Source organism: Ochlerotatus camptorhynchus, unplaced genomic scaffold (genome assembly GCF_037179485.1).
Source record: "Ochlerotatus camptorhynchus isolate MF236.1 unplaced genomic scaffold, CSIRO-AGI_Acam_v1.1 ptg000646l, whole genome shotgun sequence".
NCBI classification, from domain to species: Eukaryota; Metazoa; Arthropoda; class Insecta; order Diptera; family Culicidae; genus Ochlerotatus; species Ochlerotatus camptorhynchus.
In genome coordinates, this window is record NW_027041125.1 from 1,113,353 (window position 1) to 1,130,750 (window position 17,398).

Genomic DNA, 17,398 nt, shown 5'->3' on the forward strand with positions numbered 1-17,398 from the left:
GCAATATCACTCCATCACTTCTAATCAGCTTCTCCCGAACTGCGAAGCACTTCTGAAGCTCTCCTTCAGACGATAGTTTTCTGGGCCACACTCATCCGCAGACACAACGTTGAGACCTGCTCCCACAACAAAATGCACACTTGCTGCTTCTTCCTCGTTTTCGATCTCCAACTCTTGTTTTTGATTCGGGTTCCTCGAAAGATGATCCGCCGAGTGATTTGTCTCGTTTGACGTACTCCAACGTTTAATCAAAAGCTGCCATGGAAAGTGCCCATCGTTGCAAACGCCGACTACAAAATACTGGTATTTCCTTATTTTCACCCAGTATTCCTAACAGGGGCCGATGTCCTTATAGTGACTTTTGTACCATAAACGTATGGGTAAAATTTCTTCAGTACATATACTACACCCAATACTTCCTTATCTATCACGCTGTAGCCTTTTTCAGTATCGGTTAGCGCACGGGAAACGAAGTAACAAGGTCGTTCATACCCATCCGGTTGCCTCTGCAGTAACACAGCTTCCACTCCGACATCCGAAGCGTCAGTTTCGGTTATAGAAGGTAACTGTTGATCGAAGTGCGCTAGAGCTATGTCTCCTTTGAATACATCGACTATCTTTTTCCAAGCTGCTCGACAGTCTTCGGTCCACAGAAATTTTTCTCGGCTTCCCTTGGTGCGAGTGAGTGCATATATTGGAGCCATTACCGAGGCCATATGTGGGATGAATCGCGAATAGAACGACACGATTCCCAAAAGACGCCTCACCTCATGAACCTTTTTTTGGCTCGTCAAGATTGATGATTTTCTGTTCCATCTGAAACGATTTGTGGAGACCATGGTGTTCAATGGTGAATCCCAAGTATGAGATTTTGTCCCTTTTTACCTTCAATCCCGCATCTGAGAGTATTCGAAGCACCTTTTCTACGTTCTCCAAATGGTTGGCCATTTTTTCTTCATCTGTGACTCCCTATTTTCCAGTTACCATTATGTCGTCGATAAAGACAACGACACCCTCAACGCCTTGCAGCAGCTGTTCCATGATCCCTTGAAATATAGAAGTTCCAGGAGATATTCCAAAAGTCATTTTGTTTACTCGGTAGATGGTGGGTGCTCCAAGTACATATCTGCTTAGACTCATCAGTTAGCTCTTGTTGATTATATGCATCTCGTAGATCAATTTCGAAAATTTATACCCACCTTGCAACTGGGATAGCAACTCATCTATCCTTGGAATTGGATGCTTGCAGTCCTCGAGGAATCGATTGAGAGTGACCTTATAATCACCGCAAATACGCACTGTTCCATCAGCCTTGAGTATGGGCACCAATGGAGTTCCCCAATCGCTTGTAGTGATGCGAGTAATGGTTCCTTTTTCGTTCTAGGGATTCTAGCTGGGCATCGACCTTTTCCTTCAAGCTATGGGCAATCTGTCGTAGCTCCACTTTTCCATGTCGATAACTTCCTGGTTCATCGTCGAAAAGTTTTGGATATTTTTGCAAGATATTCTCTAGCTCACTATCTGGATTCATATTCAGCATCAAATTTGCCTTCCGAACACCTGTCATTACGTACAGCTCTAGCTTCATCATGCCGCCTTTCACTTGTACTTGAACTTTTAGCTTGCCATCTGGTCTAATTTTGTTCCCGTGTAACTGAATAAAGTAAGATCGGTTTGTTCCAGCTCATGTTTACCAAACACCCTTTTGTACAATTCCATGGACATGCAGCTCACTGGACTCCCTGTATCCAGCTCGAATAGTACTTTATGACCGTTGAGTTGCACTGCTCGAAAAATTGCGATTTGTCTCTACTATCTAGTGACAGCATGCACGGTTTCATATTTAGATGAGCTAAGGTTGGTGTATTCTGAACGATGGTTCTGCATACCGCATACCTTACACACCATTGTTGACCCCTTTCGTCCTTTGGCTGGAGCTCGGAATTCTTTCTCTGCTATCGCCAACGCCTCATCAATCTTCAGATTAGCCTTTTCTTCCATCAAACGTTCCAATATAGGGCCTCTGCGCAGTGACGAATTTGTCCCTTACGACGAACGGCAAATTAACTGCAAACTCACATGAAGCTGCCGCACCCCTGATGCGGCAATGGTATTGATTGACTCTTTCTCCTTCCATTTGATGTAATTCGTAGAACTTCACTCGCTCAGCAAATACCGATACTTTTCTTCCATAAAGCTGGTCGAGACCCTCTACAATGTCGTTGTATGGCTTTGTAGTGAAGCCGTCAGGGAAGCATACGCTATTTAGCAACCGAAACGTTTCCTGGTCTAGCTTCATTAGAATATACGACGCCATCTTTATAAATTCAGGCTCTCATGACCGTGATATGGCGAACAAAGTAGTGTTTTTGTTGAGTTGTGCTGTGGAAATAAATACATAATTTCGTGTGAAATAGTGCCGTGTGCCGCGAAAGGATCATCCCAACGCGTGCCCGTTGTGTTGTTTTTAACAGGATAAGTAGAGAACGGTTGCCTAGCAACTCGTTTTGGATTTAATTTTGATTTTCCCCCCAGCGCGCTATTGATTTTGTATAGTGAGCTGCGGCGGTAAAATTTTATTTTGTGTTCTCTTCCCCTGTATATGTCTACTGCTAACAGTGTGCGCGTTTAATTTGGCGTGGTAATATGGATGTGTGTAATGTCTGCAAGGAGTCTATTACTATTAGTGGGCTCCCAGTCACATGTGTAGGTCCGTGCAATGGAATGTTCCACTTCAATTGTGCGGCACTCACTAAGACTGCGGCGCGCCTAATAGCAGATAATGCAAATGTTGTTTTCAAATGTGGTAACTGTCTATCAGGTCAGTGTTGTGGCGAGCAGAATGATCTGATCTCGCGCGTCAATAGGATAGAAGAAGAGATGAAGAAAGTTTTTCAACTCTCGGACTCTATCACTGGCATACGAGATCACATTGCTGCTCAGATAGACATCGCGGTTAAAAGCGGGATGGCAGATATAAGCCGAAATGTAAATGGTTTTGAAAATTTAATTTGTGAGAAATTGGATAATATGAAAAGTTCATTTTTTTAAATTGATGCGGAAAACAAATTAGCGGTAATGAATGATCAGTGCAGTGTATCTAGGACGATTCAGTCGGAATCGGACCAAAATACCAGACGCAAAAAACGTAAATTAGTAATCAGTAATAGTGATAATGATGATGTTTTTCAAGAAAATGCGAGTTTTGCGGATGTTGTAAAAAGAGACAGTCGTGCTAGTAAAAGTAAACATGTTAGTAACAGTAACAGTAAAAATAACAGTAACAGTAACAAACAAGATAATCGTAAGACTCGTCCGGTCATTGTGATTAAACCGAAAGAGTCCAAACAAGCTTGCGAAGACACTCGTAAGTTTTTGAAAACTCAGTTGGATCCAAAAACACACAAAATCAGTAATTTTAGAAATGGTAAAGATGGCTCCATTATTGTTGAGTGTGCAACAGGAGCAAATGTAAGTGATGTCAAAAATGGTATTGAAAGCAATCTGGGTGAAAACTATAGTGCTGTTGTTCCCACTTCGGTGCCGAGATTGAAAATAGTGGGCATGAGCGATCAGTATTCCTCCGATGTCTTCATTGACTATTTAAAAAGTCAAAATGAAGACATCGCTATAAATGATGTAAAAGTAGTTAACATGTTTGAAAATCCACGCTTCACGTACAACAAGTTCAGTGTTGTGATTGAAGTCGATTTCGATACGTATAAATGTTTGTTATGCGCGAAAAAAGTAAATGTAGGGTTTGATCGGTGCTCTATAGTTCCCGCGATTAATGTATTGAGGTGTTTCAAATGTGGAGAATTTGGGCACAAGAGCATGGATTGCAAAAATTGTGAGAGATGCTCTAGGTGCAGCCAACAACACAAAACATCGGAGTGTACGTCAACTGTATTGAAATGTGTTAATTGTTTGAAAATGAATAAAGAACGTAAAATGAACTTGGACGTCAACCATGCCGCATTTAGTCCTGAATGTTTGCTCTATAAAAGACTTTTTGAACAGAAGAAAAGCAGCTTGCGTTTCAATAAATAGCAGCCAAGTTCCAGGAATGTGAATCAATTTGATTTTTTATATTTGAATATTGCGGGGTTGTCAACAAACTACGTAGCATTACGTCAGATTGTTGAGGAAAAACGTCCTCTTTTAGTTTTATTATCTGAAACTCATATTGTAGAAACTGAAGCTTTTGATCAGTATAGTATTCCGGGATATATTGTTGCTGCTTGTTTATCACATTCTAGACACACTGGCGGTGTTGCTATTTATGTCAAAGAATCAATTCAATTCGACCTTCGAATCAACGAAGTTATCGATGGTAACTGGTTCTTGGGCATTACAGTTGTGCGTGGCATGAAGATGGGTAATTATGGTGTTTTGTATCATTCTCCCAGTTCTAGTGACCAGCGTTTTGTTGATGTTTTAGAGAACTGGCTAGAGACATTCCTTGATTCAAGTAAATTAAATATATTAGCTGGTGATTTTAATATTAATTGGCGTGACAACCATAATTCGAATCATTTGAAGCGTTTAGCTGATTTTTTCAATTTAAAACAAACGGTAGATGAGTATACGCGTATTTCCAGGCACAGTAGAACTTTAATTGACCACGTTTATTCCAATTTTGATTCCATTTGTTCAGTTCCGGATGCTGATTTGAAAATAACCGATCATGAGACCTTAGTGATTAATGTATTAGATAATATCAATAATAACGATGACTTAGTCAAATTGAAGTGCTGGAGGAAATATTCGAAACAGGCTGTTTCAAATCTTGTTGAGAGAAGCGTGGATTTTCCATTCGCGGCCGGTAATTTAGATGAATCTGCAGCTGTTCTAACTAACACTTTGAAAACGTGTACCAATCAATTAGTTGAGCAAAAGTTTGTTTCTTTGAAAAACTCGAACAGCTGGTACAATTTGGAACTTTTGCGTCTTAAACGTAAGAGGGACAAATGGTACAAAAAGTTTTGCAGATCAAATAATGATAATCATTGGAATAGGTACACAATCGCGCGTAATAAATATTCACAATCGATAAAACAAACTCGTTGTGAATATGTCCAGAGGAAGATTGATCAGCATCAAAACAACAGCAAAGAGTTATGGAAAATTTTGAAATCTTTATTAAAACCTAGTAATTGCAAACCGCGGTCCATAACTTTTAATGGCACATTAGAACAGTCAGAACCAGTAATTGCATCTATGTTTAATGATTATTTTGTCGAAAGTGTTTCATTGATTAATCAATCCATTGAATTGGTCAATGAACCTGACGAAATAAAACAGCCAGTTAATAGTAGTTGTAGATTTGAAGGTTTTCACCAAATTACTTTAGATGAACTTAGAGTTATTTGCTTTTCATTAGGAAAATCGGCTGGAGTAGATAATGTTAATTCTAGAGTTATTCAAGATTGCTTTCATGTCATTGGCCACATCTTGCTGGACCTTATTAATGAATCTTTGCAGACTGGACATGTGCCACAAATTTGGAAGGAATCCTTAGTGGTTCCTATTCAAAAAGTTGCTGGAACGATTAAAGCCGAAGAGTTTCGTCCCATCAACATGTTGCACACATTAGAGAAAATTTTAGAACTTGTTGTTAAAGGCCAGCTGTTGGAGTATTTGAATAGCAACTCTTTGTTGATACCAGAACAATCAGGATATCGGGAAGGTCATTCCTGTGAAACTGCGTTGAATTTGGTGTTAGCAAAGTGGAAAGACAACTTGGAGCGTAAAGATACGACTGTTGCTGTTTTTTTGGATCTGAAACGCGCTTTTGAAACAATTTCTAGGCCCTTACTGTTAAGTACAATCAAGCGCTTTGGAATTACGAGTACTGCTTATAAATGGTTTGAAAGCTATTTATCTGACAGAACTCAACGGACTGTTTTTAATGATTCTGTTTCCAGTCCCGTGGGGAATAACCTTGGAGTGCCCCAGGGAAGTGTATTAGGGCCTCTTTTATTTATTATGTATATTAATGATTTGCGACGCGTTTTACGATTTTGCGACATTAATCTTTTTGCAGATGATACTGTGTTATTCATTGCAGCTAAGGATTTAGAAGTTGCCGTCTCACATTTGAATGAAGATTTGCGTTCTCTAAGTAGATGGTTGAAGTGTAAGCAGTTGAAATTAAATACAAGTAAAACTAAATTCATGGTAATTTCGCGGAACCGAGTAAATGATAATGTCTCCGTGGTAATTGATGATGAGGCTATTGATCGCGTTCGGGAGATTAAATATCTTGGCGTGATTATTGATGACAAACTTAAGTTCAACTCTCACATTGACAATGTCATCAAGAAAATTGCCAAGAAGTATGGAATTCTATGTCGACTGAAAAACGATTTAACTATTGCCAGTAAAATACAGCTATACAAATCAATCATCTCTCCTCATCTAGACTTTTGCCCATCCATTTTATTTCTAGCCAATGAAACACAAATATCGAGATTACAGTGTTTGCAGAATAAAATAATGCGTTTGATTTTGCGATGTAATAGATTCACTTCCTCAACTTTGATGCTGGACGCTTTAAAATGGCTGTCAGTCAAGCAAAGAATAGTTTATTTGACTATGGTGTTCATTTTTAAAGTAGTAAATGGTTTGCTGCCTCGATATTTGTGTGATCGAATTGAAAGAGGAAGTGATTTTCATAGATATAATACTAGAAACGCGGATGAAATAAGAACACCACATTTCTTGACTTGCGCTTCACAGAATTCATTGTATTTTAAAGGAGTAAATGTTTTCAATTCGATGCCTAGACATATTAAACGTGCAACAACATTAGCAGAATTCAAGAGACATTGTATTTCACACGTTAAAACTGTCTTTTGAACAGTTATCCAGTGATTTTTATTTTTTTTTTTTTTTTATGAATGGACGAAGTATGTATCTTGACGAAGTTATTTATAACGGATTATTTTGTATGGATAGCTGTCATAACGACTTTTTAATAATTATTGTAGCACTGCAAAAACTATTTTGTTCGCCACGATGGTGATGATGGATTTTTTTTTATATTTGAATTAAAGTAGTAGTTAAAAAAAAAAAAGTAGTAGTCTACAAAGGTTTGAGCCTCGCGCGCGTATTACGGATATAGAGGACTGAATTTAACATTTGATAAAAAAAATGCAACTTTGAAGCTTATTTGGAAGATACTTTGAGTTAGTATTAAGTTTTCTGGCTGAATGTCGGGGGTTCGTGAGCATTCCTGACATTGCTGAAAATTATAATAGCATCATTGCGGGGTTGCTAGTGTATAGGATGCTTTGTTGATTGTTCATTAACTCTTGATTGCTTGTAATACTTATGAATATTCTAGGTGGACAAAAAGGCGAACTAAGAGGTGGACGCCTAAGCTTTTTCACATTTATGTATATTGCTGTGAAGCAACTGTAAAGTCTAGAGGGAATTTATATCTGTAACTGTAACCAGCTCGTTTTTGTTTGCTAACCTGGTTAAAATGTTTATATTTAATTATCTTAAAGATAAATCGTCCAGCTCAAACCTTTGTAGGGGTAAGAGGTGGGACCATCATCATCATCATCTTCTTTACATCAGTGACGCCATAGTTTGTAAAGATGCTTCGTAATCGCATTTTGTACATCTCCCAATTCACAGAACTTGCGGAGAAGACTGCAATTGTTTCCACCGGTATTATGCCCATGGTACCGTTATCATCTACCGAGTTCCCGTCCGGTTGGGGAATAACTAGGAAATTCTGTCAAATACCCCTCAATATGGCTATTTTTGGAATTGGGGTGACGTGTTGGGACCGGAAATCGATGTCTGAGGCCATTTTAAAATTCAAGATGATGGCTTCCGGTTAGAGAAAAACTTGGAAATTCTGCCAAATACCCCACAAAACTGGTATTTTTGAAATCCGCGTGAAGTGTAGGAACCGGAAAACCATGTCTGATATCTTACTGACATTCAAGATGGCGGCTTCCCGTTGGAGAAAAACTTGAAAATTCTGTCAAATACCCCAGTTATAGGTATTTTTGGAGTTAGAATGACGTGTGAGGACGGGAAATCGATATTTGAGGCCGTTTTGAAATTCAAGATATCGGCTTCCGGCTTAAGAGAAACTTGAAAATTCTGTTGAATACTCCACAATATGGGTATTTTTGGAATCGGGATGACGTGTAGAGTCCAGAAATCCATATCTGACGCCTCTTTGTAAAACATATGGCGGTTTCCAGTTAGATAAAAGTATAAAAATACTGTCAAATATCCCTCAATATGGATAATTTTGAATCGTGTTGATGTGTAGAGACGGAAAGCAATGTCTGACGCCATTTTGAAATCCAATATGGTAACTTCCAAATACAGAAAAACTAAGACACTGTCAAATACCCCGCAATATGGGTATTTTTGAAATCGGGGTGACGTGCAGGGTCCGGAAATCCAGCCTGATGCTATTTTTAAATCCAATATGGTGGCTTCCAGTTACAGTAAAACAGAAAAATACAGGTGGGTTTCCGTCCCTACACGTCACTCCGATTCTAAAAATACCCATATTGAGGGGTATTGGACAGAATTTCCAAGTTTTTCTCTAACCGAAAGCCACCATATTGAATTAAAAATGTCGTCAGCCATGGATAACCGGTCTCTACACATCACCACGATTGCAAAAGTACCCATATTGAGGAGTATTTGATATTATTTTTCAATTTTTCAGTAACTGGAAGCCGCCATCTTGAATTTCACAAAGGCGTCAGACATCGATTTCCAGTTCCTACACGTCACCAAGATTCCTAAAATACTCATAAGGTGTATTCGACAGAATTTATTTAAACGGAAGCCGCCATCCCGGATATCAAAATAGCGCCAGGCATGGATTTCCGGTCGCTACACGTCTCTGAACTGTGATTCCAAAAATACCCATAGTAAGGGTAATTTCCGATCAGTCGTAGGTCTTCGATATAATTTCTGATGATTCGGAAGAATTTCTGATTCATTTGATATGATAAGGAAATATATGGAGATTTCGATTTCAATTTCCCGATCAACCTGATTTGATGAGAGAATATTCAAACGATTTAATTTAAATTTCTGATCACTTAAAGGTCTACCGCACGATTCTTGATCATCCTTATATTTTGAAAATATATTCTAACTGACCAAATATCTTCAATCTTCAGAAGAAAGTCTGATTAATTTGATATGATAAAGAAATATATGGAGATCTCGATTTCAATTTCCCGATCAGTCTTTGGTCTTTGAAATCATTTCTGGTGATTCGGAAGAATTCCTGATCAACCTGATATGGGTAGGATTTTTTATCCTCTGTTCGGGACCTAACACTACTGTGACCAGTAAATTGATCTATTGTAGTATATCCCGTGTCCTTAGTTTAGTGCATGTCGTATTACTCCATCACTATTGATAAATGATGAAGTATTCGATTTTTTTTTATAGTTGCCACTCTTGCATTTATCGCAAGGATCCGACTCTTATTAAAAAGGTCCCGCTATTTATGTTGAAACCAGTGTTGGCAAAATCAGAAATCAATTGATATTTTTCCGCTCTCATGCGCTCGCAATATCACGCGTGATATTGGAACAAAATATCATGCTTGATATTGATTTTACAAGCTCCTTTGATATTGCGAGATTATTCACAACATGCAAAAATCAAGCTGAGAGTTGACTCGACACAAAAATGATTCCGTTGCACATCGTTTTCTTAGAAAGAGAAAGTATAGTTTGCTATCTCTTTTTACTCTTCACCGATGGAAGACACGAAGTGACTGCTGCCAGCCGTTATGGAAGTTTCGGTGACATTCGGGTGTAAAGCAAAAATCATGAAATTCAATCTCACCACAGTTTGTTGAAAATTGCAGCTGGTGAGTTTTGTTAGCTTGATATTCCGAGCTGCGATATCACAGCTTGCAAAACCAACCGCAGTTGTTTGCTTGTTGATTTTTGTCTACGAAAATCAAGCGTGATCTTGGGCGTTGGTGAGATTTGATTTTTTGATATTTTCCCAACACTGGTTGAAACACCCTCGAAAGGCGTGCCCCTTTGTCAGTCAAAATTGGATTCCTTAGCAACAAAATTAAGGTATGACACCGGTGATGAGCATGTATCAGAACCCTAGTCTTAACCACTTCAAACTAGGGAACTATCAACAAGGCATAAAAAGTAACAAGGACTAAGATGTGTTCCTTGGATTACTGGAAAATCCTGTTCCCTTAGTTTGAAGTAGTCAGGACTAGGAATCGGTGGTAGATCTTACATTCCGTAACGTACCACGAAAAGGTGATCTACCCAAGTTACGGGGCAGGATAATATTCAAAGGATTTAATTTGAAATGTTGAGAGTTGGTTGGAAATGCTATCTAACATGAAGCTTAAGTGTTTGTCTCTAGCTATTTATTTTTTCCAAAAAATGGTCTACCTAATTTAAAAAAAAACCCTTCGAGATTCTCTCTCGATTTCCACATGTTTTCAACATGCTTCCAAAATATTAAAAGTCTTCAAAATGTCCTAACATAATTTAAAAAGTCTTCAAAATAAAGACATCTCTTTAAATCTTGCATCCCTGCTAAAAAAAAAGCAGAATTCAAGGCAACCTTATAAGATAAACCAACTACTTACCTGAATGAATGTAAGTTTTTACCTGACCACATTCTCTTGATCAAGGCAACAGCTGACATTCTATGTCAACATTTGGTTTAGTTCAATCGTGGATTAATGTTCATTATCGCCTGTGTTGTTGTCAATATCAAGCTTTCGTGGTGTTCTTAGAATTTCTTTGAAGATCGCAGAACATCTCTGAATTTGCCATGTTTCTCCTGAAATTCGCTGATATTTCTTTAAGTTCACAATACTTTCCTGATGTTTTTTTTTTTATTTTTTCCTGTGGTTTGCAGAGCGTACCTAAGGTTTGCAAATCTGTCCTAACGCTTGAAGAAATTTAATTTTTAATGTAGAACCTTCCTGAAGTTTACTGAGATACATTGAAGCTCATACAATTTTGCTTAAACCTACCAGAAGGATACTGAATGTCCCTGAGGTTGGCAGAATTTTTCGGAAGTTTGTTGAACTGAAGATCGAAGTATTTTCCTGAAGTCTGCAGTACTTTTCATAAAGTTTGAAGAACTTCCGTGAAGTTCAATGAACTTCTCTGAAGGTTTTTGAACTTCTCTTCTTTTATGAAGTTTACAAGATTACCTGAGGCTCATAGAACTTTATTGAAGCTCATTCAGCACTTTGCTAAAGCTTGTAGATCTTACATGTGTTCACAGAAGTTCTCTCTTTTAACGACTATTGGTCTTATATCTGAATTATCTTGTTTTATGGGAAATCTCATGGTGAGTTTGCTTGCTGACGTTATCGACGGTTATCGATTAACAACCCTGGTTTTGACCATAGTCAGTAATTTAGCACTTCCCCGGGGCCAACCGGGGTCCAGAAGTAACCAATAATGTGGCATAAGACACTTGATAAAACTATCATTGAACATGTTTTTGAATTCATATGTGACCGTTGTTGGCATGTTACGGTACTTCAAGGGCTGGGTCCTGGGAAATATAGCCCTGACTAAATTCAGTCCTTAAAAAAATATTTTACGAGGACAGGCGGTGATTGTATGTTGATTGTAAATTATTGTTCAGTCTCAAACTTAAAATCAAAAAGATCCCAAATATTTTCCCCAAACTCACCCAGCGCAAATCCATCCTTGGTCCACTGGACCGCTCCGGCCAGGTTGTGAATTTCGCATCGCAGCAGCGCCTCGGAACCCTCCAGCACCTGGAGATCCCGGGGCATCACCCGAAACTTTTGCTGCTGGCCACCGACGAGCAGCACTGGTATCACTGAAAAGAGAAAAAGCAGACAAAAACACCTCAAATTAGTTTCAAGTTTTTCGATGGAATTTAATTTGGAGTAAATTTTCGTCCAGTTCATCCGGGGCTACTGCGACTGGGACCATCGCCCCTCCATTAGCATGCATAATGAAGCACAAAACATACAGACACTCACCCAAACACACACACACACACTCGGGGGAGATGTACAAAGTGAGATAAACTAAGCATGAAGCGAGCGAGAAAGGTGTGAAAACTCCTTCCTACCGTGTCCGAGTATATTCACTGTGCCACCACCACCGGAGAGGAGAACCCCGGATGGAACTCCCGAAACAGCAGCAAGTACAACTTTATTATTCACACAGTAATTGCACTTTGGCTGGTAGTTAGTAGCTCCTTCCGGGATCCCGGTGCGCCTTGCCCACGACGACGACGACGACGACGGTAACGGTGTGGTCAAGAAGTGCTACCCTAGTCGAAATGGCAAACATACATTCTTATCTACACCTTCCTGGGGAGGTTTGGAAAATGAGCGCCCTGCCATGTGGGAAAATAGTTGCGGAGCAAAGTTAAAATTCAATTTGAAAAGTTTCCTCCCGGTTTTTTTCCTTCTTCCGGGTTCCGGTGGCAACAATTTCAGTTTGCTTTTTACAAGGTATTTTTTAGTCATGCATGAAGTACGTGATTCCCGATGGAGTAGAAAAATGCTCACGCCAGGTAATGTACTTGTGCTGCTGTTGCTGGGGGATAATAATAGCAGCGAAAGAAGCAAGTTTAACTATAGTTGAACGACTGGCTAATTGAAATCAACCAAAGGTGGACAGTGGTGTGAAGTTTCGCGGTGTTTTTCCAGCTTGGTGCAAGATCGGTTTGCTTTGGATCGTTTTTGGAGGGTGGAAGTAGTCGGAAAAGGAAAAGTTGAATGTGAATCGAATTAAAAGAAGGGTGGCGGGGATCCTTCGGAAGAATGGTGTGAGTCAGATCGCAGGAAGTAGGAATTTGTTAATAAGAAATGCGTTTGAAGCATGGAATTGAACCCACGGTCTTCTACTCAGTGGGTAAAATCGGTCGCCACTAGGCCAACGAACTCCTTATATCACAAAACAATTACGATCAAGTGCAACTTGTTGTTATTAGGTTTCGATCCCGGTGGTGACCTCACCGACGACGACAACAACTGCTCTTGAGAAGGATTTGATATGGATTTGCAATCAACACGTCTTTCCTTAAACTAGAATACTACTTCTTTTGTGTATCCCACCCTTCAACTGAATTTCATTACGTTCTACATCATTTTATGAAAGAAATTCGATTTAAAGTATGATTCTATAATGTGAAGGAGGTTAAATTAAATCCATGATTTTCTGATCAGTAAGCAAAAGTGGTTGGCACAAGGCCACCGAGCTCCCTAATTCACAAAACAATTAAAAGAATTCTATTGATTTATTGCTACAATTTTGGTCTTCATTGGAGAATCCTGAATGGAGTTAGAATTTTTTAGGAAAACGATCGATTTTCAACTTTTTACCTAGTGGACGAGTTTTAGTAAAATTAGTGTCAAATTAATGATCTTTATTACGACTAAAATGAGCAAAATTTCGAGAAGTTATGTTTCTTTTATTTCAAGAAAATAAGGCTTTTCAAGAAAAAGGCGTTTTCCTTAAATTGCTCTAACTTTTTGTTAACTCAAGCAAATAAACCCAGTTTTAGTAAAATTGTGTGTGTGTGTGTGTGTGTGTGTGTGTGTGTGTGTGTGTGTGTGTGTGTGTGTGTGTGTGTGTGTGTGTGTGTGTGTGTGTGTGTGTGTGTGTGTGTGTGTGTGTGTGTGTGTGTGTGTGTGTGTGTGTGTGTGTGTGTGTGTGTGTGTACAATCTAACCCCCACTGTCCGGCAGTGTTATTATGCAAGAAAACTGCTTTTTATTACCCTTAAATTAAAGCAGGTTTAGTCCGGGAGTTAGAAGGTGTTAGCTCTATTGCAGCTCCAGTGACCCATTTCAGAATGCCTGGTAATTCACGACCACTCCGAGATCACTTTTATTTACAATAAGCCCCGCATGTTCACTCTACCTTTATCAAATGGATAATGGTATCATAAACACACTTCCAGATTCAAAAAATATTATTTCCAAATCTGGCACGTATATAGTTTTGAAATTTGTTCAACTGTATTAAATCGATTTGAATGGACATTTCTTATCAATTTTGTTTCGAATACTTCTTGATTCATCTGCTGGCAGCACTTACTGGCCCTTACCGGCGACCAACTCATCTGCCCGCAAATGCAACAACGCTAAATCTCAAAGCTCTCCGAACGTCCCCTCGAAAATGCAATCGAGATATGTATAAGAACAATCTTTAACTGGAACGTACTCACCAAATCAATACATCCGGGAGCAAATTCCCGATGCTTATTTTTCTCTCGCAAACCCGTCGTCGTCGAACGGCAAAACAAGGAAATTCGGTGAGCAATTTGTGACAAGGAATTTTCACTGAACATAAACCGCGAATTCTCGAATTTCACCACACCCAACTGCGAAACACGTTCAGAAGCACTTTTGGTACAATTTCGATCAATTTCGATCAATTTCTTTCGAAAACACAACAAAAATAGTTACAAGCGAGCCAACATCAACACCGATTGTGCCGAGCTCTTACACGCATCTTGCAGCGCGTAAATAAACTGAAATTAAAAATTATCACTCGCGATGCCACTAATTTCTGGTCCGGGAGAAAATCAAACAACGCAGATCGTGACATCTCTTCTGATGCTTGCAAACATGTTGAATCACGTTTTCTTTCTCTATTCTAAAACTTCCCGGAAAGCGAGAAAACTAATAATCACACACGTATAAACGTCCGGGAGGCAGAGCGCCAGTGATAATCCGGCAATTGCAGCCAAAAACTATGAGAGCGAACGCACGCACAAAACAGAGAACAAACTTAAAACACAACCGTATCCAAAGGCGTTCGAAACTGCACCCGTACTTTAGGTGAATCATCCTGTCGCAAAAAAGCCATGCAGGAGACGGATTCTTCATCGCCCTTAACTGGTTTAGCGCATTGGTCACAGGCGGAAGTCATGCTGACTCAGTTTCCAAAAGTGACTTAGAAACAGCGGTGGAGATGCTCTAATACGCAAAGAGGAATTGGATTCTCAAGATCGCCCAATGCTAGACAGTATACCCCGATGGGGACGACACATCTAAATCTCAATTCTAGATGCTCAAAAAATCTCACACTAGCTAATCAATCTTCGAAAAACCTTCTTTCATTTCTCGCATCTACTTGCATCGCGCATCACCTTTTTGCAGGAAATCTTCAAAATCGTGATAAATCTTCTTTCTGTCTACTCAGCGTACGCGCAGCTAGCCACAGCAAAACACAATATTTCCTGCATCGTAGATAGAGTCGTCCCCCTCGGTATACCCTACAATATGTCTGATTGGATAACTTTTTCACTGTTTTCACAACACAAAATATGCTCTAATTAGACGATTATCGCAACGAACTGCACTTTCCACTAACAACCAGTACAATATGACAGGTATACCGAACGGAAAAAAAACGAATAACGATAGCCCGTGTTATAAAAAATCGACAAATTTAGCAGCGCACTATCACGACGATGTGAATAACAACAACTGTCAAATGTTCAGCAAGCCCAGTTTTAGTAAAATTAGTGTCAAATTAATGATCTTTATTACGACTAAAATGAGCAAAATTTCGAGAAGTTATGTTTCTTTTATTTCAAGAAAAAGGCGTTTTCCTTAAATTGCTCTAACTTTTTGTTAACTCAAGCAAATAAGCCCATTACTTGCCAATAATTGATAAATGAACGATGAGTCAGCTGCCAAAAAATCAGAGACGTATCTTTTTAACATGTGCTTTTAAAGCCGTTTTTCTAAAATTTAAGTACTGCTGTACGATCAATTTTGAGATACACTGTAGGTACTGAAACACGTTGGGTTGGATTTCCAGAAGGATCGTACGAAAGCAGTTCTTGTGACGAAATTTTAAGAAGCCAAGAGATCTTATTCCCGCTACTCCTGTAAAATGCATTCGAACGGTTTTACAACAACGCTTTCGCTAGCAAGGGTTTAAATCCCCAATAAATATGTCCCTGACATGAGATCCAAAATTCCGGAATTTCCAACTTTTAATTACATTTAAAGCAGACCGCATAAAGCTAACACACATTTGCCACCACCAAACCGAAGCTGTATTTCAACTTTTAATCAAATTTCCTAACCACCAAAATCACCACGCCACCAATGGCCATCGGTTATTTGCATTGCCCGTTCCGACGCGGCCGTTCAATTGTGGCGGTGGCCTACCTCGATTCGATGCAAGGGACAGTCGACCAGCCAACCAAATGGCTAGACGACCGGCCTCAATCAACTATCAAAACATCAATCAAATTTGGGATTTGGGTACCATTTAATCGAATTTCCTGCGGAGTCATTCGTTTAATGTTCATTTAGGGGTCGTTTTTCCTGCAGTCAGACGGTGTCGAAAAGCTGCAAATTCCCAAATCAACTTCCTGCTAGGGAGGCGAGCAATATTTTGAGCATCACATTCACAAAGTTTTGACAGTCGTTTGTTGCCCGTGCTGTCCAGTGTCAGACGGTAGGAAAGCTCACGACGCTGAGCTGAGCCCTGAGGAATGTGACATGGGAATTAAAGCGTCACGAAACGAGGCTTACATCGCGAATTACACGTGATTCGCTTTCCCGTCACCATCCAGGCGCTGGGCGGTGAAATTCTCGACAATTACAAAAATCCATCACTCCACGATAAAGACGACGACGACGGTGATGGGATGACGGCAAACAATGTACTATTAAAAGAAATTAAAGACTGTAAACTTCATTCTATTTCCCCCCCTCGAATGGTGTCGGGCAACGGAAAAAAAGCACCGAACAAAGCGTAAAAGATTAAGTACGATGTTTATTGCATGTTAAATCTAAATAATTAAAACAATAATTTAGACGCACTGGATCGAGAGGAGCTTCCAGGGGGATGATGGATGGATGGATAGAGAGGAAGTGCGGTGTTATTATCTCTGCAAACGAACACACCCAAAAAGAGCTTATCCTCGTCGAATAGACTCTCCCGCTGCTGTGCTGAGGGAGACGGATGAAGACGAGGAGGCGCAGGAGAGCGCAAATTGTGCAAAAGAATTTTCTTTATGAATGAGATAAATTTTGCAGCAATAAAAAAGTATAAATTATCTTTGCGCAGATTAAATCGTCAAAAGTGTTTCTTCCTCCAGCTGCCTGTTGGATTGGAGATTTTCGCTTGTTCTCCTGTTGCTCTCTTTGTCTGGAATCTGTGTCGCAATGTGGATGCATTTACGGAAAGCATCTCTCGTCAGCCAAGAATTGCGACTTGTTTCTTGTTTCCTTGTCGTCGCATTGTGAAATGAAAGTTGAATTAATTAAAAATTTGCTACTGCTTGATAGTGGTGAAACATTTCTTTATGCTCTTTGACGTGACAAGATGCAGATGGATTACCCTAAATCTTGGTACTTGAATATAGTCTGTACCCGAAAGAACCGG

At 39.5% G+C, this 17,398-nt stretch overlaps 1 protein-coding gene across 2 annotated transcripts in view; it reads right to left on the minus strand.

Annotated features, from left to right (window-relative positions):
• The window catches only part of sns (sticks and stones), a 441,055-nt gene extending 429,211 nt beyond the window's left edge, over positions 1-11,844 (minus strand). For both annotated transcript variants that reach the window (XM_065237807.1, XM_065237806.1), the window contains exon 1: positions 11,695-11,844. In XM_065237807.1, the coding sequence (XP_065093879.1) occupies positions 11,695-11,800 (106 nt within the window). In that variant the 5' untranslated portion in view covers positions 11,801-11,844. The remainder of the gene's footprint in view (positions 1-11,694) is intronic.
• Positions 11,845-17,398: the final 5,554 nt, after the last annotated feature.